Below are 21529 nucleotides of genomic sequence, written 5' to 3' on the forward strand. Positions count from 1 at the left end.
AGGGCCTGAAACTATGCAATTTTTAATGGAATAAAACAAAATTGCAAAAAATACTACAATTTAATTCTAATACTTCATGTGTACAAAAACATCCAGTAGAAAGGCCTCTCAAAGAATTTGACCAATCCACCATCATAATTACTTAGTACATGTGATTAAAATGCAAGCATTTCTACAAATAAGGTGTGTTGTATAATTACTATTCTAATTAGTGATGTGACGAAACTAATTAATGCTAACGTTATTCTAACCGTATTAGAATTCTACTTTTTCATTTGTTTTTTCCGATGGCTTCTCTTCTGAGGGTGCCTCCTCTGTTTCATTCTCAATCTCCTCTTCAACCTCCTCTGATTCAACGCTCTTGGTCAAACCATGGGATGTCAACATTTCGTTGATCTCATCTCTTGATTTTTCAGCAAGAGCAATTCTCTGAAAGTTTTATTTATTAATTTTAGAGCTTGTCTTATATTTCACCTTTGAAACAAAATATGGTTCATGCAACCTGCAGTTATCAGATTATCATGCCAAGCTTTGTCACATGGGGGGTGCATGGGGGGCTCCTGGTTTGAGTGGATTTACTGGGGGGGGTGCAAATTGGGTGCAAAAAAAAATCATTCTGGATTTATTTCTGGATCAATGTAAGAGATCTATAGTTTTAAGCTGACTAGTACTACTGAAGTTAATTTTAATACTTTAGGTTTCCTATACCTCTTTTTCTTCCCCATTCTCTAAAAACAGCATTCTTGGATCAATTCCACCAATATACTTCACCTCCAAATCTGGGCTAAACATGGCTGTTAAAGATTTTCAACCCCTTTGTTCAATCATCCCATTTTACATGTTAAATAAATTACAACAGGGCAGGCCACCCATAGTTTGGTGTGTTATGATAACACTGTTATCACAAAACCAGTTCATAAAGGATACTATTTATCAGCATCTTCATTGATGAATGACTTTACCTGCAGGAATTCAAAAAAACATTATTTTTAACATTATTATATTTTCATTATTTTCAACTTACACAAATTATTCTTTATGCATGATTTTTAATGCGAGGAATATTTGACTTCTGTTAATATTTAATCAGTTGTGGCGATAAACCATTTATTTTAGTGTGAATTAACATAATTCTCAGCCTAAACTAAAACACTGGCTCCAAAAAACAAATAATAGTATTTACCTCAGGAAGGCGATTTAAACGTCATCCACCGCATGTCTAAAGAAAGATTTTTCACAGAGAATAACGATGAATTATTGAATATCATTTGGACATTTGCAACAGCACACAATTGTTGCATTTAAAACACTTTTTCTGGAATATTTAGGCACACGTGGTAATCTAACTTATCACTTAATCTTATCTCTCGGAAGTTTAGTGATGCTAAAACCCAAAATCTATCAAAATTTTGGACAGGTTATCTGCAGAAATATTACATGCATACCTCAAGTCGAGCTTTCGGGCTTTTCTCCTCTTCTGCAGAAAATATTTGCAGCGTGAGTAACGCAAACAAAAGACTCCTTGTTAACCAAAAAGAAGCCATATTTGCAATTTGCTATTTTATCAGCGATACTTGCGTGGACTACACGCACAACACGCGAAAAAAAACGTTTTCGTTTTTGATTGGTTGGTTCCAGGGTTCCAGTGGCTGGTTCAGATTGGTATTAGGTTAAGATTAGATCCAGGATTAGATCAGATTAAATTTAGATTAAAGTTATATCGGTTATCTTATTCGAAATACTAAAGCAGCTCATTTGACGAAAGAGACCGCATCATATTGCATGACGGTTGTAATCGCGGAGATTATTAATTTCAAGTCATTTTTATTTGAACTACGAAAAACAAACAAACTTTATTAAAAAAGAAAATTGATTTGTTGGGCAAGCTCTCTAAATTTCATTAATAATTCACAACTGGGAACTAATATTTGCACGACTTTTAGTACACATAAAAAAATAAACGGTCAGGCACAATAAATCTTCAGTCGTCACGTTCCAAAAAGCACTGAAAAAGCAAGCCATATTTGTGTTGGAAAACTTTGAAACAAAATGGGAGACATTCTGAACTCAACTGTGGTCAAAAGTTATGTTTCAAAATCGTATTTAACCGTGTTGATTGTCGGAAAATCGTTGACCATTTTTCTCGGTGTTGGAGGAAACCTGCTTGTGATACTACACGAAGCGTTTTTACGCTATGAGAAATCGCCGCACACGTATCTCATATTGAACCTGGCAGTTTCGGATCTACTAAGTTGTCTGACGATTTTCTCGCTGAGAATTGTGAAGTCCATATCCATGTTGTCTCAGGACGGAAAGAGAAACTCGATGTTCTGCAAGATTAACTATTTTAGTGGCAGCTTCTGTGTATGTCTCTCCGTCCTAACTCTCGTCGCAGTCACGTACGATAGATATCTGTCTATTAAACGTCCTTTAAAATACCCAATGCTCATGACAAAACGTAAGGTCTACGGCATCATCGCTATCATTTGGGGAGCATCATCAATTTATCTACCTGTCGCTGTATTCTTCGTCGAATCATCAAAAAGACAGTTAAACAATGGCTGTACCATCGTACAAGAGGGTCTCTCGGCTCTAATAATACTTTTCGTATATATTCCAATCACTTTTATATTCTTGTTCAACTATAAAACTTGGCGTATTGCACATGGGCAGCGACGCTCAATCGCTCGGAACACGGTGATGGATTCGAACGCGGAAAGTATCAATTTTTCAAAAAGAATCGCAAAAGAACTCAAAGCAGTTAAAACGTTTGGAATGATATTAGGAGTGCTCACGTTTTGTTTCACACCGTACGCGCTAACAGTTCTTTTTCATTTGCTGCACTTTAACGCAGGTTTTCCTCCGCTGGCTTACGCCCTGTTCGCGGATTTGGTTGGATTAAATTCAGTTTTAAATCCCCTGATTTATGGTTTAAGACAAAAAAAATACAGGAAGGAACTTTACAAGTTCTTCGATCGATTATGTTGTTGAATTCTATTAAAATTTTTTAAATTATGGCTGTCTCTTGTCGTGTTATTTGCTCAAAATGTAATTGAAATGTCACAGTTCATAATTTGTTTTTGGAATATGAAAGTTTTATTATTAAATGATGAAGCTGCTATTAAGGAGGAGAATGAACTCCCACTAAGATCAGGTATTGCTTTCTCCTAGACTGCGTTTAGACAGACAGCCTGTTTGCGAGCACTGGTCCCCACCCATGATCTATATCACTATATGGCAAAATAAATTGATAGGATTTGAACAAGATCTCAAAACATGTCAAGCAAGGTGCTCGGGTGCTGCACTTCGACGCTAAAACAGAGATGGACACAAGTGGCGGGAATTCAGTAAGAAACGTAGACTAATTGATCTAGAATAGAAAATCGTGTCCAGGAGAAATTGACAAAACTTTGGTAGAATCCAAGTAGAATGGCTTGTGAGACATGCAGACAACACGATACCCTGACACAGGAAGGTGAAGGTCACTATCTCCTGTTGAAATTTGAGAGGTCTTCGCTCTGTGTTGATAAATTTCGCTCGTGGTTTTATATCGAATGACAGCTGTTCGGTTCAGTCAAAGAAAACTGCTCGAAGAATCACGATGAAAACGTTGCTTGTACTCTCTTGCTTGATCAAACTGGCGTCGTGTTTTTGTGGTATGTGCGAGAAGCATTTATGTGTTTAACTTTACTCTCGAATCTAGTGCAGAAATTATTCAAAATTTTGTACTTTGTCATATTATAGTCAGTATTCTCTGAAGCCAATGCGACCAACACAAACAATAATTCAAAGTCTAGTATAGTTCAGCCATAGCTAGAAAAATAGGCACGTTTCAGCGAAAATACGATATTTATCCATGGACAAACTGCCTTAGCATAAAATGCTGCAACTCGACTCTGCAAAACCCGAAGGAGATTACATCATACGTAGCTAATGAACGAAATAAGAGACATGAAGTCCAGGGAAGACTGCTAGGAGAGTCTGAATTTCAATTGCCAGAAAATGAGAAGGAAGAATACGTTTAAAGCAGGCTGAACTTTGGCTCATCGAAGATGTAGATGAGAAATATAGCAGAAGCGCTGTGAAGTGATGAAGTTTCCACGGCAAGAGCTTGCTCGCAGCCGCAGGCTAGTTCAGAAGAGTTAGTATACATGAAGAAAGGTGAGCAACAAGCATTCATTAATCTGATTTCCTCTTTTGAAAAGGTAGCCACAACAAGTCCCATGACCGCCTCGTGGTAACAGCAGTGCAAACGTCCAACTGGTTGAGAGAGAATTACGGTGGGGACCTCGAAAAACTTGAACCCAACGTGGCTAGTTCGATGGTAGTCGCATTAAGACTGACAGGATACCAACCAAAGACCATCACATCTGATTTCAAAACTAAGCTTTCTCATCACACCATTGTCGACTATTTGAAATCTCATTTAGACAAGAATAGAACCTTGAAACCTGGGCACATTGCAAATATATTCCAAGCCATTTCAGCCTTGTGTTTAGATCCGGATAATTTTTACGGGCATAACTTAACGCATAAACTCCACGAAGGTTTTAAATTGCAACCTGCTAGGAATTACTTTGAGTATAGTTCAGTGGCTTTGGCGATCTGTCAAAGTATGGAAACAAAAATGCAACCTCAATTGGCGAGAACGATCATGAGAAGGATTGAAAAGGCTTTTGATGAAATAACAGGATGTCGGAGGATGCCAGATTCTCCAGCAATGGCAGTCATGGCTTTGTCTTGTTTAAGAAGAAATGTAGCAGAGAATCGCACGAAGTTGAGGTTGAATAAGATAATTTCAAGATACACAAGTAAGATTTTGGAAAGTCTAAGAAAGCGCAAGGATAGTTTTTGGAATACCCAGTCAAAAGGACTCCTGATCCAGGTAAGGATGAAGTGTGGATTTGTTGGTTTCCTTTTTGTTGTTGTTTACAATCATTGTCGCTGTTGTTGTTGTTGTAAACAACGGTATATAATCACAGTTTTATTTACATTTGTCGCTAATTCAAAACCCAAGGCCTTCATGTCGATACCAGAGGAATTACAGCCAAGGCACTGGCGTTGCAATCGTCTGATGTCCGCCATATTGAACAAACATGATCCAGAAAATGGATTTGGGAATGTTCTTGCAGCCATTCAGATTCTGCCAGCGTTATTAGGACGATCACTGCTTCATCTCAACATGATGTGTCCACTACCACCGGGTGAGTTGAGCTTCAACCATATTTCACGTGAACAAAGTACTGTGCTTTGGAACTTTCCTTAGGTACTTTGGTTTCCCACCTCTTCAAGGAGGGCTAGAGTCCTTAGAGCCCCTTTGGCTGAGCCGTGAACTTCGTAAGAATGCGAGAAGAGCGACGTAGAACAGTTATCAGAGTAATAAATCCATCTTTTTTTATCACATAGATTCTAATGAAATGAATTCAAGGAAGGTTTGTGTAAACAGCTTTCCATAATTCGATCTCCAATGCAATCTCCAAAGGTCGACTCGTTCTTATTTTAGGATCACTCACACGCTTCCATCATCGTCTATCTTCATTCTTGACAGGTATTAACAGTGTGTGTCACATTAACATCTCAACATCCCAAACTGCAAGCAAACATGACCGTAGTCGTCCGAGGGAAGGCGACAGCGTACGATGTCTTGGCGAAGGCAGCCGAGAAAAATGACATGTACAAGTTTAAAGAGCTGAAAACATCGTACGGAAGAATGATCACAGAAATTTCAGGAATTAAACAAAATTCTGGGAATAATGGTTACTACTGGACACTTTACGAGAAAGAAGGTTTTCCAGCGCGTGATGGAGTGGATCTTTTTAGACCAAAGAATAACACGTGTATTATATTCAAATACGAGTCGTGTGCAGATGAGAGCGCAAATAAGGGAAAAAATGAAAATAAAAATACTGAAACTAAGGAAGGAGCCTTTGCATGACATTGACAGTTTCGTTGTAGGTATGCAAAACTAGCTTTTAAATTTCGCTGAAAGATGGAATTAATGAGTGGAATTGGGTGGGATTCTAGGTACATTACTATTGGTGATTTCTCTATGATTTTAAAGTTTAGTGGAAATGATAGGATTTAGCAAATAGTCGAAGTGTTAACATATAGGCTAATTGCTATGGCAAGAAGTGGCTGCGATTTACTTCGCAGGGACTTCAAATACATGTCAAATTCAAGAGAATGTGTTGTGTTCATCTAATAAATTATCTTTTCGTCATTCATTCTATTTACAATAATCATTAGACAGCGGCGTTTGAACATGAAACATTCAGATTTTTGTGTGAATAAGATTATCAAACCAATGCTGATTGGCTTAAAAGTTGTTCACCACGAGAGACAAACATTCTAACGTACGCTTAGCGAAGGGTTTTGTCGAAATCCGAGAATGCTTCAGCACGGCAGCCAACCCGAGTAGAATCTCTTAATTTTACCTGACTAATTTGAGCATATGTACAAAATATCCGGTTCCAACTGTAATTCAATCAAAGGCGATCTTTCGTCGGCGATACGACTAAAATGATCACAAAAATACAGAATATCAGATTTAGGTTAGAAACTTAGAATACACGCAAGTTTCCGAGTGGATGGAACTTTGATTACTGGGATTTGCCGAGGAAACAAAAATGGCTACCTTTTGTCCCATGTCGCGTTCAGTGATCCTTTCAGCCTCGTGACGGACCATGTGTCGATAAGCATTCTCCTCACGTCTGAAGAAAGGTTTGAGATGTATCCATTAGATGTCATTGAGGGCAAAGAATGAATCCTATGTAATCCATCAGATATCATTGATCATAATCCTAAGTATCCTATGTAATCCATCAGATATCATTGATCATAATCCTAAGTATCCTATGTAATCCACAAACCATACCGTTGATCCTCTAGCTTCTGTTGTTCCCTGTGTTTAGTTTCAATGTCTCTTTGCCTTCTTTCGGTAATCTGAAAATAAGCACATGAAATGTTGTCGTCTGCAGAAATAAATTGAACTTTAGGAAGAACAGAACCTAAGAAAGTCTCTCATAAGAGCACAGAGAGTGACACCATGATCTTCAAGGTGAGGAAGCCAAATCGCTTTCAACTAACATCATCCTAACCTGTGATTGTAATTCTCTTTCTCTTATCTGTCTCTTCTCCTCTTCCGCTTTCTTCTCTCGTTCCGTCATCCTGTTCACAGCTTCCATTTCGTTCAGGAGTTCTTCCTGCGTCTTGAGCGATTGCTCGTGTCTTTGACGCACTTCAGACATCTTCTGTTCGATTTGCTTCTGGCGTTCAACAAGAACCTGCACACGATAGAAAACAACAAAACTGTGACATTCATAACTTGTAAACAAACACTAGCCACCTTAACGGAGTGAGCTCATCGTTCCCCTCCCTCCCCCCCTGCTTCTCAAATACATACCTCATTCATTAATCTTTCTCGCGCAAGTCTCTCTCTTTCCCATTCTGCGTCACGTTTCTGCCACATCCGAGCAGCTTCGTCCCTGAAGAAAACCAACCATCCATGATGACATGAAGTACTTCATCATTGCTCAAGTCATCATTTACGTGAACATCACGAAATGATACCACTGATTTATCCCCTCATATACCTACCTGTACAACATATCCAGTTCAGCTTCTCTCGCCTTCTCGACACGAAGTTGTTCCTCAAGAACCTGTGTTGAACAGTTTGTTTCACAATAGTTCATTTCAGAGCAAAGCTTCATGCTAAATCATCATTCTTTATGTTGAATTTTCAACCAAAGCGTAACTCTTGATTGAATAATTCTTACTTGTTGCATGTAGGCTGCATCAGCTTTTGCTTTTTCTCTTCTCGTTGATTTTAAGATAACTTCCTCTTCTTCCTTTGGATAAACGAGAACGAAAATACAATAAAAAAACATTCAGAAATAACTCTAGTTTAAAGTTGAGATTCCACAGCATGTAAACAGCGTACCTTGGCTGCCATATTTTGTAATATTTCTAAATCCATTTCCTGCGAAGATAAAAGACACATTCAGAAAAATTTGAAAGAACAAATATTGAGACTTGTTCTTCAGACCTACCAGAGCTTTCTGGACTTCTTGGCTCTTTCGTTTCATTTGTGCTTTATGCTGTTGTATCAGAACACGTCTGCAAAGAAAGATGAGGTGAAAGTTACGGTCATTTTCGTGCAGAAACGCGAGACTTGACGAGAGGCCAAGCTTTTAACTCTCTAGATATGGTCATCAACTCGTCTGCTGACCACAAGAGGTATATGACTCGCACCTACCCACTCAATCTCCCCTCTCATCACACCTATCCATGCAATCCCCCCTCCTCACACCTACCCTTGCAATCTCCATTCTCATCACACCTACCCATGCTATCTCCCCCTCCTCACACCTACCCATGCAATCACCCATCTCCTCACACCTACCCATGCAATCTCCCCCTCCTCACACCTACCCATGGGATCTTCTCTTTCTTTCTTCCTCAAACCGCTTTCTCGTCTCTTTCTAAGGGTTAAGAACAATCCACAGAGTCAAAATTACATCAGGAAAGTTGATGAAAACCCATGCAGCCACACTCACTGCTTCGTCTATTCTCCTCTCTTCATTCTCCAGTCTCTCTTGTTCTTGTCTCAACATGGCTGCCTAAACAAGAAATCCCATCTTGTGCATTAGAAACACCTGTTCACATGCTACAAAAGCTTGAATCACATCTCACCTCTTCTTCCCTTATCCGCAATTCCTTCATTTGTATTTGAAGTTGCCGAGCAGTTTCCTTCTCTTCCCTATCAAGATTTTGTGTAGGTATTCCTAAGAATGTTTAGTCTGTAGAAAGTTCATCTTGACTCTGAACAGTTTACCTTTTCTTTGCTTCTTGAAGTGCCCTATCTCTTTCCATTAACAAAAGTCGTTGCTTTTCCATTTCTGATTCCATTCTAAAACAAAACATGGCTTCAAGATGAACAATTTTGAAGACATTGAATAATAGCTTTTCAAAATACACACTCAATCCACTGCACATGTTTGTTCACAATTAAAATACCCGGTACCTTTGCTGTTCATCCCTGCTCGTCATTTCTCTCTGGAAAGCAATACATTAATGCAAGGTTAGTTAGCAATTTCCATTGACCAGCGGGCTCCTCGTTCACAGAGGGTGGTAGAGGCATGCAATGAAAATGCTGTGTCTGTCACTGGATACTTCATTTTTCCAAATAAAGAGAACTTTGATGTCCATTTTAAGCAAACATACCATTCTCTTGTCTTCATTTTGATCTCTCCAACTGTGAACAACATGCTCTTTCAAGCGTTCCGACTCCACCTACGATATGGATTATGAAATTGTGGTTTTGAAATGGATTATGAAATTGTCAGCTTTTACTAAATTTATGCATAAATGTGATTAAGAGGGGCATAGGATGAAAAATAGGTAACATAGATGTACATAACTTTACCTGACGTAATTCAGGTGCATTCTGACGCCAGTGTTCATACAATTTCTCCTCTGCGAGCTGAAATGAACACAAATAAACAATCCTTATATTTTCGAATAGCAATGCAGACTTTGTTTGGTACACGGTTCATATGGTTCATGGACATGGTTCATACCTTTTGCCGCCTTTCCTCCCTGGCAGACTTCAAGTCATCAGCTCTGTATAATAAGTATTTGAAACACTGTGAATACATTCAATTCCTGCAGCAAATATTATGTTAGAAAAATAACTAAACTTGATTTGTACATACCTAGCTTTCATGTCTTGTGCCTGTCCACCGCGTGCTGACCTGTACTGACGAAGTTCTTGCTAAAAACCAAACAAAGTATACTTAAAAATATATCAATTTGTATCTGAGGGTTATAAGAAGGAAATATAAGTTGACATGAGTCCTGGAAATCAGCTAAATCAGGCTGAATCAAGGCCTTTGGGGTTCCATTTCTACATGACATTGAGTCCTCTTACCTCAAGATCTTTCTGCTCATTCAACAACAACTCACTGAGTTTCTTCCTTCGCTCAGCAAGATTGCTTTTCTTTTTATCTTTCGAGTACAATGCATCCAATGCACCCATGCTTCAAAATGAAATGAAATATTATTGAAAAGATCTTGATGAATTGCAACACATCACAGCTGCTGCACAACCAAAAGTGGTCAGTTCTCTAATGGTGATGCAAAACACCATAGAAATTTATACTTTCTTGGTATCTCCAAATGAATCTCATCTGTCGTTCATGCAGAAGGAAAAAGGGTTTTGTAAAAGCTCTTATATTAAAGTCTCTGATAGTCTGTATTTCACTATAATCTCATATCACGTTAGGATATCAGGCAAGCTGTTTCCAAAGCAACCGTCTGTACAGATCCGCTATTTCAGGCAGCTCATCTGAACAGCTCATCTTGTATCCACATTGAAATGCTCAAATATATTTGACAGCCGATATTGTCCGTCAGTCTGATAGTATACAAAATATTGTACAGACTTCAAACACAAACAAACCTCTCCTGAAAACATTGGTCCGACTGCCAAGCTCTCTTCTTAGTAGCTTCGACGTTTGCTCGTTGAAAATACCGACTATTCTCGTCCCATTTATGTCTGAAATCAGACTCATGCTGTGTGCGTTGTACATGAAACTGTTCTGTTTTATTTTTGTAGTGTTTCATCCAGTAAGGCTCAAGCGTTGGAAGCGCCATTTTTTTGTTTTCTTTTCGAAAAATTTTCAATTTTTTAAACTCGTACTCAGGCTCAAGAGAGCGCGCCGCTGCAGAGAAGAAGAAAGTTTACCTGTCAATCATGAGGGAAAAGATTGCAAGTCTATCGTTTTACTCAACAATATATCGTTTATTCAACAATATGCAACCCGCCCCAGAATATTTATCGATACCCTGTTCTACACTCAACCGTTCATCGTCAAATATTTGTCCCATAATAGTCTATTCAGTACTCAAAGAGAGTACTCCATATTCATTTGTACCAGTATCAGTATTGTACAAATTTGTACCATCAATTCTAAACTGTTCTAGCCCGAGTGTAAGCCAACAATTTCTCCACACCGCACAGGCTAAACCGTTGAAGGTTCTTCCTAGAGATTCAGTAAGCGCTACCCCTTATTGATCCAATGTAACTAGCAACTCAAACTGCTCAGTTTAAGGTCCAGTAAGGGTCGTCTGTTGTTACTAAAGGAGCAAACCTTTGATGCAATTTTAGTGAAGCACGTAGACAAAAGAGCGCCAGAAAACCTATCTAAAATAACGTCTTGTTTTTGGTTAACAACCGCAGAGAAAATTACGCTGATATCTTCCCTCAGGGAGAATATAAAAATGATGAATAAGTGCACATTGTGTAAAATTTTACACATGAAAACTTCTTTATACAGCTTTATCCCACATGCCTCGTCTATTATGAAAGAAATGAAACAAGCCAGGCATCTTCAATTTATGTACAAGGATATTTTTGGCAATAACTCTATCGATCATCTCCCAATCTTCGCCACCCCAGTGGTCATGGAATTCTTTAGAGTTCATGCCACCAAATCGTGACCAATCTGACTTGTATATCGCGAACAAGCCATAGCCTTGTTCTTCCCAGTGGCCAGTGGGAAAGTCAGGAGAGCTTCCACACATAAGGCGGGTTAGCAGCGGAACAAAGGCCATGTGTCCCTGGATTGTATGCTTAAAGAAGAACAGAACAAAATTAGCTTAAAATTAAAAAAAAGTGCAACACAGGGTTAAGAAATAAAGAAACGTAAGAAAGATACCGGACTTCTCAGTCTAAAGGACACTATGGGACAAATCAATGGTTAAGGACAAACCTATGAATTAAGCAATAAAATTTAGCTAAAAATGGGTTGTTTATAATATCTTTAAGCTTTGCACAAACCTTGCGTACAGTCTGGATAAGATTCACAGGCAGATCAAGATGAAGATCAAGGAGGAATATAATGCTGTTGTTATTTTTCACGGATGCTGCTGCTTCGTTTATCGCTGCTGTTTTATAGAAGTGTCCTTTCTTGTGAATGACTGCAATAGAAAAAAACTTCATGTTAATCATGTAACTTTCTTTATCCAGCTTTGTCCCACACTGTTGAAGAAAAGTAAACTTTCCCCGGATTCTCACCCTATCCTAAACCTAAAGGAATTAAGGCTTAGTACGGCGAGCCAGACTACAAAAAACCATAAATAAACCAACCCGAATAATGTTTCAGACGACTGCGTTTCAAATACGTGCCGGTATCAGAGTCTCTGCTTCCAAAATCCACAATAATTGGATGAATATTTTGATCACCAGTTGCCTCCTGTATGTCGACTATATTGTCAATGAAATGTTGGACCCATACACCCTGGTTCTTAACCGTGATTATGACGTAGACAGTGACGTCAGGTTGCCATACCGATGGCGCAAGATAACACAGGTTACCCGAGATGAATTTCTCCACGACGTGATCGGCAACTCTCCATGTTTTGTTCTCCATGCTATCATAAATTTCCAGTTCCATGAAATATCGCTCATCCTTCGTGTGCTTTTCAAACACTAATTCTGATCTGATCACTGACAAAAGGGAATAACGTCTGTGGGAAAGAAATCACAATAAATAACTGATTACCTTTCTACATATTTCATAATAGAACATAACCATTCTTACTTTGGAAATGTTGCGTTCAGGAATCTCCGAGCTACGGAATAAGCCTTTCCTTTCTCAAACAACGGATTTCCTTTGCACTCATCTGAGCTTTTTGCACTCTGGCATATCTGAATGACCAGTCCAGATCCATCTTGTGGGTAAACGTTAGGAATCTGAGCGTATCTGATTCCTTGATAACGATGTAACTTAATACGAAACTGTCTCTCTTTTCTATTACACACTGGTAACCTGTTCCGAAGATGACGTAATAAAGGTATCTCTTCTGCTCGGGTAAGCTTCGTAAAGTTGCGATATCCACCCGAGTGATGATATTTTGTACGCATGTGCTTATGGTGCCTGAGTATTATCTCGTCAGATAACACTTCATCTTCTGGCTTTGAATGGCCTTGTTGTTCTTTCATGAACAGCGATAAGAATTGCTTGGTTATTATCGTGAAGTACTTCTTTCCTGGTATTTTCCACGCGACGTGCACGTGGCCTTTACCTTCGCCTTGTTTGTGCAAAACTTCGAAGTAATACTTCTTATCTAAAAATAAAGTTTGCTTGAAACTCTGGCGCACGAAGTTGATCAGGGGGGGTGGAGGTGGGGGAGATCGGAAGCGGGCAACAGCTATCCCATACCCCGCCTTGTACACAGAAGACCCTGGGAACGAGGTTCCAGTTATCCCACGTGCTCCATCTGACGGCAGACAGCTTTTCTCATTATCCCTACGAACGGCATTTTACTCACCTTCTTCCAAATAAATATACTGTGATATCTGACTGACATATTTATCAAACTGTCCAGGCCCGGTTGAACCCACAATGTAGACTCCTTTGTACAAACCACCGACCTGACATATCAAATTCGTATTATTCGGTGTCATATTCTCGCTCAACCAAACCTCGGAAAAATCATCGGACGAGACTGCAAATTGATAGGTTCCAGTCAGCGGTGGATGAATGTATCCGAATATTCGCTGGCCAAAATCACGAAGAGTCGTCCGCATGCGAAGAAGAGAGGTAGTTGTTCTTAATCTTGGATGCTTCGGAAATAAAATATGTCTTCTAAGGTTGTCCACGGTGTTCCCACATATGGAATACCATCGATGAACGTTCAGCTTCCCATAGAGCTCTGTGTTTATATTTTGACCAGCGTTAGCAAAGATTTCCTTGGCTACTGCCGTCCATCGTCCGAGGAATGAAGTTTGTTCGTTGATTCGTTTGTTGCTTTCTTGAATCTTCACCCTGTTCACAGAATTTGTACCTCTCTCCTGTCCTTTGCCATCCTTTTTGAACTTTGAACGATGACTGACGTTGGGAATAAAACTGATGATAGTTGATAGGACATACACAACAATACATGCTAAGGTGATGATCTTGAAGTAAAGACAAAGTTGTTTTCGTACAAAGTTGCTGTGTACCATAGTAATTTTCCCGCCTGTTTCTTCCACTTTTGATCGAGGATATCTTTATCATAACAAAATGTACTTGAAAAGATTAGAATATTGACTGATTCTAGCCAACAATTGCTCGGCTTTCTTTTCACGTTTGTGCCTTTCTTGTTTTGTTTCTGCTTCTTGTTTTGTCTCTGCCATCGTTTGTGGACAGCTTGCCTTTAAAACATCCGCTTTGCATGGAAATTAACAGAGTGAAACTGCTTGTGGCTCGGGATTTGGTAAACAACCGCAACCGCAATGTTTTTTTTCAGCAAAAAAGTTACAAATTCTTATTTCTTGCGAGGTAAAAACACCAACGGCTACGGATTCCTTGGGAATTCTTTAATGCAGCAGTAACAGCAGTGGCGTAGCCAGCCTGACAATTTAGTCCCGCTATGCTAATATTTTGGTGTCCATTGACTGTGAAAACAATGAATTTCTAAAGAATTTAATAATTCTAATGACTTGAAATTTGCATAGCACGACCAAATTGTCAGGCTGGCTACGTCAATTAATAAAAGCATGAATATAATTGGGCAGTAATTAGAAACTTCTTGCTTTGAAGTTTGAAAAGGTGGAAGATTGTTCTTTGATTATTGGATGCGTTTTTGAAGATATATTACTCTCTGTTAATGCCTTACTTGCTGTTACTAGCAAATGAACGTGTCGTATGTATATCTTTCTAAACATGTACATTTTGTCAGTAGTTTGCACGCATTATATAGAAAATAATTCGTATTGTCGTAATGTCTTACAAAAAACACTCCTCAAATAGCAATGAGAGTTATTAAAAGAAGAATAACAATCCTGGCAAATCAAGTTACATCGATTGTTCAGAGTAATTTAAAGCCCGCATCTATTTCTCGCATGCGAGATAGTTGCATCATGAATATATAACAACTACGTCGTCGCATTAGTTTAAAAATACCCACAAGCTCCATTTCTATCGTGCATGTTGCTAAAATTATCACGACCTGTTTGGGCAGCTGGTCACCTGCTGTCATAATGTATCGAGTATGTTATGAATAATTTGTTCCTTTGCACGCATGTTCGTTAATTGCTCAGCGCTATTTCGAAAGAGAAATACTGAGCCTTAATTAAAGCCTTTAGTGTTGGATTTGAGACTGCGTTGGTTGGCTGTGGTTGGCTTTCTGTGCTTCAAAAACCCAATGAAATTACCTTTCTTTCATAATGTTTTATTCTACAAACTCGACTACATACTACTTTTTTATAACTTAACAATACAGTCGCAGTTTGGCCTCGGAACAACTCACTGGCCACAATGAATCATTTGGACAAAATCCTATTTTATAACATGGACAGTCAATTTTGAAACTAGTTGTTTTGGTTGCGAAACGCTTGCGAATGTCTTCCTACAGCATGAGTTGGTATCCCGTCTCTCACGGTTGCCATCGTAACCAGCGCTATGGCTGGTGCGAGAATTTGGCGTTTTTCCGTTACGTGAAATAATAGCGAGGTTTCTTTTCCTCGATGAATTGACGGGGCGTCTCCACGCCGAATAACGACGACACGACGATGCGCGTTGATGTTGCGGACATTTCTCGTCACTACCTGCGCGGCCAGAGACTGGGGGGAAATTATACTTATCTGAACTACCACTGTACTCCATATCTGCTGGTTGACCTGAAATATAATTATCTGGTAAAATAGACTGTTAAAACCGAATGGATATAAAAATCAATCTCTGTACCTTGTCCATCTACTGCAGTCTCCTCTTTCCAACTCTCCGTGATTTCGTCTTCTGCCTTCTTACATCGGTACAAAGTATGAACCGTTCTCAGAAACACACCGCTTTTCATAGATGCATACCTATTACCACCATCCCGCGCTACTGACGTCATCTTGTCACCGTGGTTACCCTGTCTACTTGCCCCAGTCCGTGGTCGTGCGACGGGGGAAGATGTCGGAGCCTGGTAAGCATTAATAACTTTTTGATGTCGTTCGGGGGCGAGCTTGTATAACCGGATTGGCGTCGCCGGCCGTTCGGGCCCTGCCGCCATTAGCAGCTTCATTACATCATTGTTATTTTTATCCCTCATCATCTTTGCCACGTGACCTGGTTCAGGCGTGCTTGACTGCGGGCTCCAAGTGCCCGACGGTATGGCTGATTTCCGAATTGAGTTTTCACGTTGCGTAGCAACTGAAACGCAAACGTGATTATCAATCAGTCCAACTAACTAAGCAGGTCTATTCTTCATTTTCATTATACGCTAATACCCACCTAGAAACTGGACAGGCGATGGTACAGAGGGTCTCCTTGCTTTCTTCTGTGGTCGAGGCACTCCCAGGGGCCTGGTTCGTCTCTCCAAAGCAATCGTCCCAGTCCCTGTGATGCAAGGCGTTGGTTTCTCGTATTCCCTGTCTCCACGTGAGAGTTTACGCGAAGGCGTGCACGAGGGAGCCTGGAATGTACAGATAAATACCATGGTACTAAAAATGGAATCATTTAAGGTCAAAATTGAGGTAATTTACAAACCTGCTTTGGCACTTTGGTCATGGCCAGCCATGGGTGAAACAATATCTCGTGAAGGGTCAGTCTGGAAGTTGAATCATGCACAAGTATTCCGTGAATTAGATCGCGAAGTTCTGAAAGACATTGGAACAACATTAGTTAAATCTATACAAAAACAAAAATGCAGACATTTGTTGACATTTTGTGAACTATTAGAAGCTAAGGTCGATACCCGCCTAAAATTCTGCCATGATGAAACTCTTGTTCCTGCAGCTTACAGCCTTACCTGACGATAAATTTAGTTTCTCAGGAAAAATTACTTTCTTTTTCGTCTGTTCAATCAAGTGTTTAAGACTTTTATCATTGTAAGGCAACCTTCCACATGTCATGGCGAACAAGATGACGCCTCTAAAAATTCGGAAATTGGTTAGCAGTAATAACTAAATAATGGGGCAATACGATTGAGAGATGGTTACCTAGCTAACCATGGCTAAGAAATAAAGTAATCTCACTTACAAACTCCATATATCAGCAAGTTTGCCATCATATTTACAAGCTGAAAGGATCTCTGGGGCAGCGTAGGCATAACTACCACAGAATGTGTCAAGAAATTTACATTTGCTGGTCGGGTATCTCGTGGCAAATCCAAAATCTGTCACTTTGATAAGATCGTTCGCATCCAGAAGAACATTCTCACATTTTAGATCTCTACATGATAATAGAAGCTGTTTGTGTTGATGAATAACATAATAGTAAACAAGAACAAGAACAAGAACAAGAACAACAACAATACAATAGGAATAACAATACAACAGGAACAACAGCAACAATAACAATAACAATACAATAGGATCAACAACAACAGCTGTATTACCTATGCACGACATTTCTCTGATGACAATGTGTGATACCAAGCACTAGCTGTCGAAACAAGATCTTCGCTTTCTCTTCTGTCAGAGGCTGCCCCCTTCTAGTCCTTGAGTTTATAAACTCCAAAAGATCGCCTTTGGCCGCATACTCCATAACGAGATAGATCTTTGTCTCAGAACGAAACGTCTCGTAGAGTGTGATCTGTGAACGTAAATTGAACATCTTATTGCATCGTTTCGATGGAGTTTTTCATTCGGTGGAACAGGTTTTCATAAGGAAAATTAATTCTACTTACAACATTACGGTGTCTACACGTTGCATTCAGTGCGTCGATTTCACGAGGCATAAACTTCTCTAGATATTCAGCAGGCGCATTTTTCTTGGAAATGATTTTAATAGCAATCTAGGAAGAGAAATGCAACGTTAATTTGCACAATGCTTATTAGCACTTTTTGCGTGCGAAACAAACTCACCTTGTTATCATTTTTATTCTCGAGGTCTGTTCTCAAAAACGGATGTTTGGCCTTCTTGTTATCCGAAACGTAAGCTAGCTTCACTTTAGCATAAGCACCCGTTCCTAGCGTCTTGTGAGTCAATTTGTAACCCCGTCGTTCACAATCGATTTCTTCTATCGTGATCGGAGGCTTTTCCGATGAGACATCCGAAGAACTGGTGGACTTGTTTTTAGACTTACTCATTAAGTCTAAGCCACAGAGCAGGTCTTTAAGCATCCTCCATTATCGCGTGAAATTATTAAGATTGGATGAAAGGAATATATTAAAATACGTTTGCGCTTCCCAGTATTTTTCACACGATGCGATTCAGTTAGCCTTTGTGATGTCACTAAATTGCGCGCATGCATTTTTGTTATTTTTTGTTCGTTAAGTTTTTTAATAAGTAAGAAAACTGTTCTTTTTTCAGTGGCCTGCCTAGACTTCTGTTCTAAAGAAAGTTTTCCCGATGCTAGAGGAACTTGAAGATGGACAAACCAAGAAATATTGTTTCTTGTATACATCAGCAGCATGCTTTTTAAAAGTGGATAAAACATGAAAAAAGCTGGTTGCATGTCAACGAGAATTAAAAAATCTTGTCAACAAATGTAATATTCAACCAGGATAAAGTAAATTTGCAATGACGTTTTGACAAAAGCTGTCAAGAACTTTTATAACATCTATTGTTTTCACCAGTCTTCTAGATCTCTCACCGTGATCTAACATGGCGGCGTCAATAGTGAGAGCTAAAAATCCTGTTGTTTTTAAATTTAAAGAAGATGGTGAGCATTACATGATAGGAAGTCAAGTTGGTCACTCGATGAACCTGTTCAAAGGTGCCCTTTATAAACGTTTTCCTCTGCTATGGAGACGATGTGTCACCGCAGAAGAACGTCAACTTTTAGCAGGAATTGGTATCACTTACAGCAATCTTTCCAACGCGAACATTATGTTAGTGAAAGAAAAAGAAGTAAATGATATTTTAGAAGGCAACACAAAGGCTTTATACTCTCCTTGTTCGAGCCCGAGAGGTTCTCCATGTCGGCCACGAAAAGCGGCGTTTTACAAGCCAACTTCGTCTAGTTTTTTGACGAAGCAGAATAGTTTGTCTTCAGCGGACGGCACGGACCATTCTTCAGCCATCCATCTCACTGCTGTTGGAAATTTAACTAATTCAACAAACCCGAAAGGAAATACAGACCAAAGGAAAAAAAGACGACAGAAAATAATACCCATTTTAAACCGGTAGGTTTTAAGAGTTAAAAAAACTTTTGTTGATATCAAAAAGTCGCTTTTTATTCTAAAATTAGAGTGAATATTGCAAGTACTTTCAACAGATATTGTGACCTGAATACCAGCAGTTTGTAGTCTTTGTAAAGTAGGTGATGGTGCTGATAATCTACAGTCTTGAACTCTCTACTATTTTTTCGATATTTACTACAGTTTTACATTGATATGAATGGGATAGATCGTATTTGTTGTGAGGGTAGATCTTTTCCTTTAGTAGTCTTGTATTTGAAGGAAAAAAAGAATTGGGAAATGGAACAAAATGTGGTTGATACAAATCGTCATAAAAAAGTGTACTTACTGGACTTCAAGTATGTACAAGTATGTACATTGTACACACCCTCCACGTGGTGAGAGGGGACCCACGCGTGTTACACGCGGGGTTGCACGCGTGAGGACAACAATGCTCGATGCGCGTGTTCGATTCTTTTTCAAAAACGATATTCAAAATGTCTATTCGTACATACGGTCAAAAACCACAATCATTTCCTTTGGACGACTCCGGGGAACAATTTATGATCGGCAGTGAAGTCGGTAACTATGTCAGAATGTTTCGTGGCTCTTTATACAAAAAATATCCATCGTTGTGGCGTCGTATGGCCTCCCTGGATGAACGAAAAAAGATCGTATCCCTTGGGATCGGGCATACAACTTTAGCTACGAACGTCACTCTAGTGCGAGCCTCCGAAGTCGAAGACATTCTCGAAGGAAACGATGAAAAATATAAGGTCCTGACAGAGGTTGCAGACACTACGAGAGAAAAAAACTCTGCGAGCAAGCCAAAGCGAAGTACAACGAGCTGGTTACCTCAGAATCTCTTGCCCAGTACTTCGTATCATCTCGACGCAGTGCCGTGTTGTACTCCTGTTAGTCGGACGCGACTAGTACAAAAGAGATTTAGATCTTTCCCGAAATGGTATTGTCCACGAGATTGCTATAGAAGTTCTCTTTGTTTACATAATGAGAGAAATTGCAACAAATAATTGTTTGCTACATTTTTATGTTCCAATACAGGGAACCCAATGGTTGTTTGTGAGTGTGTTGAAGGTTTTGACAATTTTCTTCAAATTTGAATTACTTGATTATTTGTAGTTATGATAATCACAACATGGCTGCAATTCATGAGGCTGCAAACAAGGAGGAAGATTTGGTACCGATCAGATTAGATATTGATATTGAGGGTCAAAAACTTAGGGATTGCTTCACTTGGAATAAGAATGGCAAGTGTTAACAGTTCTGAATTTAGAATATTTCATTATGCCTTTGTAACATTTTCACCATGTTTTTTCATTCCAGAAACATTGATAACACCCGAAACATTTGCCGAGGTGCTGTGTGATGATTTAGACCTTTCACCCATGCAGTTTGTACCAGCAATTGCTCAAGCTATCAGAAATCAAGTTAAGCAATACACAGCTGAGTCTGAAATTGCTCTTGATAAGCAGACTGATCAGAGAGTTATCATAAAAGTAGGTTTGGGAAATTTTGTGTTTAAAAAGGTTTATCAAATGCAAAAAGGATTAATGAAACTACGACAATTTTTTTCTAACAGCTTAATGTGCATGTTGGAAACATATCTTTAGTGGATCAAATCGAATGGGACCTGTCGGACACGCAAAATAGCCCTGAACAATTTGCCCTCAGCCTCTGCACTGATCTTGGACTTGGTGGAGAGTTTGTGACTGCGATAGCCTACCATATCCGTGGTCAGTTAAGCTGGTACAACAAAACTTACGTATTTAGTGAAACGCCTCTTCCTACAGTTGAAGCAGCCATTCGCAACCCACAGGATGTTGATAATTGGTGTCCGTATTTGGAAACGCTCACCGATGCAGAGATGGAAAAGAAACTTCGTGACCAAGACAGAAATACCAGGCAAGTGATGATGGTGGTATCTTAGATGATAGAGGAATTCTAGAAAGTATAACTGTAATATACATCACATATTATAACATACTTTCCATCATCTTTTTGTTTAGGAGAATGCGTCGCTTGGCCAATACAGCCCCATTGACATATTAATAGTACACAAGAACTGCCGTTTCACTGAATATTTCATTTGATGAACCTACAAATCTTGTTCGGCATCAAGCCTTGAAGTGTTCACAAGTGACAGTGTTGAAATTAAAAAGGTTTTGTGGTGTGGTATATTCAAACAGATTATTAAATAACAGATAATCGCCTATGTTCATATACCTAACTGTACAGATTTAGATTGTATTATACTGTATAAAATATTGTTGTTAATTCATTGTTAAATTGCTACAGTATCTCTTGACCGACACTGTCAACAGGAACAAGCTATGTTAAATATTTCATACATTTGTACAAGCAAATAAATTGTTGTATTGTTTCAGTTGTTCCTCCCATAGAAAATAACCAGTTTTC

General features: G+C 39.2%; 6 protein-coding genes and 1 long non-coding RNA gene across 8 annotated transcripts; 3 read left to right on the forward strand and 4 right to left on the reverse strand.

The window, feature by feature from the left end:
* Positions 1 to 755: 755 nt before the first annotated feature.
* LOC114520503 lies at positions 756 to 1573 on the reverse strand. Its single transcript, XR_003686695.1, has 4 exons — positions 1446 to 1573; positions 1184 to 1219; positions 928 to 962; positions 756 to 784 (listed from the first exon to the last, which is right to left on the reverse strand). It is a non-coding gene; the product is annotated as an uncharacterized LOC114520503 (long non-coding RNA).
* A 641-nt stretch (positions 1574 to 2214) lies between these two features.
* Positions 2215 to 3352, forward strand: LOC114520499 (beta-1 adrenergic receptor-like). The gene has a single exon (XM_028540784.1). The coding sequence runs from the start codon at positions 2296 to 2298 to the stop codon at positions 2989 to 2991; it is 696 nt and encodes a 231-aa protein (XP_028396585.1). The 5' UTR covers positions 2215 to 2295; the 3' UTR covers positions 2992 to 3352.
* Positions 3353 to 3402: 50 nt separating this feature from the next.
* On the forward strand, positions 3403 to 6220 carry LOC114520495 (transcobalamin-1-like). The gene is made up of 5 exons (XM_028540774.1): positions 3403 to 3656; positions 4206 to 4885; positions 5018 to 5204; positions 5407 to 5432; positions 5549 to 6220. The coding sequence occupies exons 1-5, from the start codon at positions 3602 to 3604 to the stop codon at positions 5933 to 5935; spliced, it is 1335 nt and encodes a 444-aa protein (XP_028396575.1). The 5' UTR covers positions 3403 to 3601; the 3' UTR covers positions 5936 to 6220.
* LOC114520494 (trichoplein keratin filament-binding protein-like) lies at positions 6206 to 10658 on the reverse strand. The gene is made up of 20 exons (XM_028540773.1): positions 10460 to 10658; positions 9929 to 10037; positions 9714 to 9772; positions 9579 to 9621; positions 9425 to 9481; positions 9223 to 9291; positions 9023 to 9054; positions 8834 to 8908; positions 8692 to 8758; positions 8556 to 8618; positions 8431 to 8480; positions 8049 to 8115; positions 7940 to 7978; positions 7776 to 7847; positions 7597 to 7658; positions 7403 to 7484; positions 7098 to 7283; positions 6875 to 6942; positions 6635 to 6710; positions 6206 to 6514 (listed from the first exon to the last, which is right to left on the reverse strand). The coding sequence occupies exons 1-20, from the start codon at positions 10651 to 10653 to the stop codon at positions 6482 to 6484; spliced, it is 1503 nt and encodes a 500-aa protein (XP_028396574.1). The 5' UTR covers positions 10654 to 10658; the 3' UTR covers positions 6206 to 6481.
* Positions 10659 to 10967: 309 nt separating this feature from the next.
* Positions 10968 to 14151, reverse strand: LOC114520493 (beta-1,4-N-acetylgalactosaminyltransferase 3-like). The gene is made up of 5 exons (XM_028540772.1): positions 13333 to 14151; positions 12603 to 13128; positions 12149 to 12528; positions 11840 to 11979; positions 10968 to 11631 (listed from the first exon to the last, which is right to left on the reverse strand). Exons 1-5 carry the CDS (start codon positions 14006 to 14008, stop codon positions 11329 to 11331), a joined length of 2025 nt encoding a protein of 674 aa, XP_028396573.1. The 5' UTR covers positions 14009 to 14151; the 3' UTR covers positions 10968 to 11328.
* Positions 14152 to 15234: 1083 nt separating this feature from the next.
* On the reverse strand, positions 15235 to 19648 carry LOC114520415 (testis-specific serine/threonine-protein kinase 1-like). Of its 2 annotated transcripts, XM_028540671.1 has the most exons (10): positions 19443 to 19648; positions 17837 to 19008; positions 17659 to 17766; positions 17368 to 17564; positions 17010 to 17201; positions 16780 to 16901; positions 16518 to 16627; positions 16263 to 16443; positions 15732 to 16181; positions 15235 to 15664 (listed from the first exon to the last, which is right to left on the reverse strand). In XM_028540671.1, exons 2-10 carry the CDS (start codon positions 18092 to 18094, stop codon positions 15324 to 15326), a joined length of 1959 nt encoding a protein of 652 aa, XP_028396472.1. In that variant the 5' UTR covers positions 18095 to 19008; positions 19443 to 19648; the 3' UTR covers positions 15235 to 15323. The 2 variants fall into 2 exon arrangements, with proteins under 2 accessions (XP_028396472.1, XP_028396471.1); XM_028540670.1 differs by having other exon boundaries at positions 17837 to 19648.
* LOC114520417 (SWI/SNF-related matrix-associated actin-dependent regulator of chromatin subfamily B member 1-A-like) lies at positions 19551 to 21497 on the forward strand. The gene is made up of 5 exons (XM_028540673.1): positions 19551 to 20057; positions 20234 to 20361; positions 20438 to 20610; positions 20694 to 21016; positions 21121 to 21497. Exons 1-5 carry the CDS (start codon positions 19552 to 19554, stop codon positions 21161 to 21163), a joined length of 1173 nt encoding a protein of 390 aa, XP_028396474.1. The 5' UTR covers position 19551; the 3' UTR covers positions 21164 to 21497.
* The last annotated feature ends 32 nt before the right edge of the window (positions 21498 to 21529 follow it).

The sequence above is a fragment of the Dendronephthya gigantea genome, unplaced genomic scaffold, assembly GCF_004324835.1.
Source record: "Dendronephthya gigantea isolate DGI-Jeju-01 unplaced genomic scaffold, DenGig_1.0 000016F, whole genome shotgun sequence".
NCBI lineage: Eukaryota > Metazoa > Cnidaria > Anthozoa > Malacalcyonacea > Nephtheidae > Dendronephthya > Dendronephthya gigantea.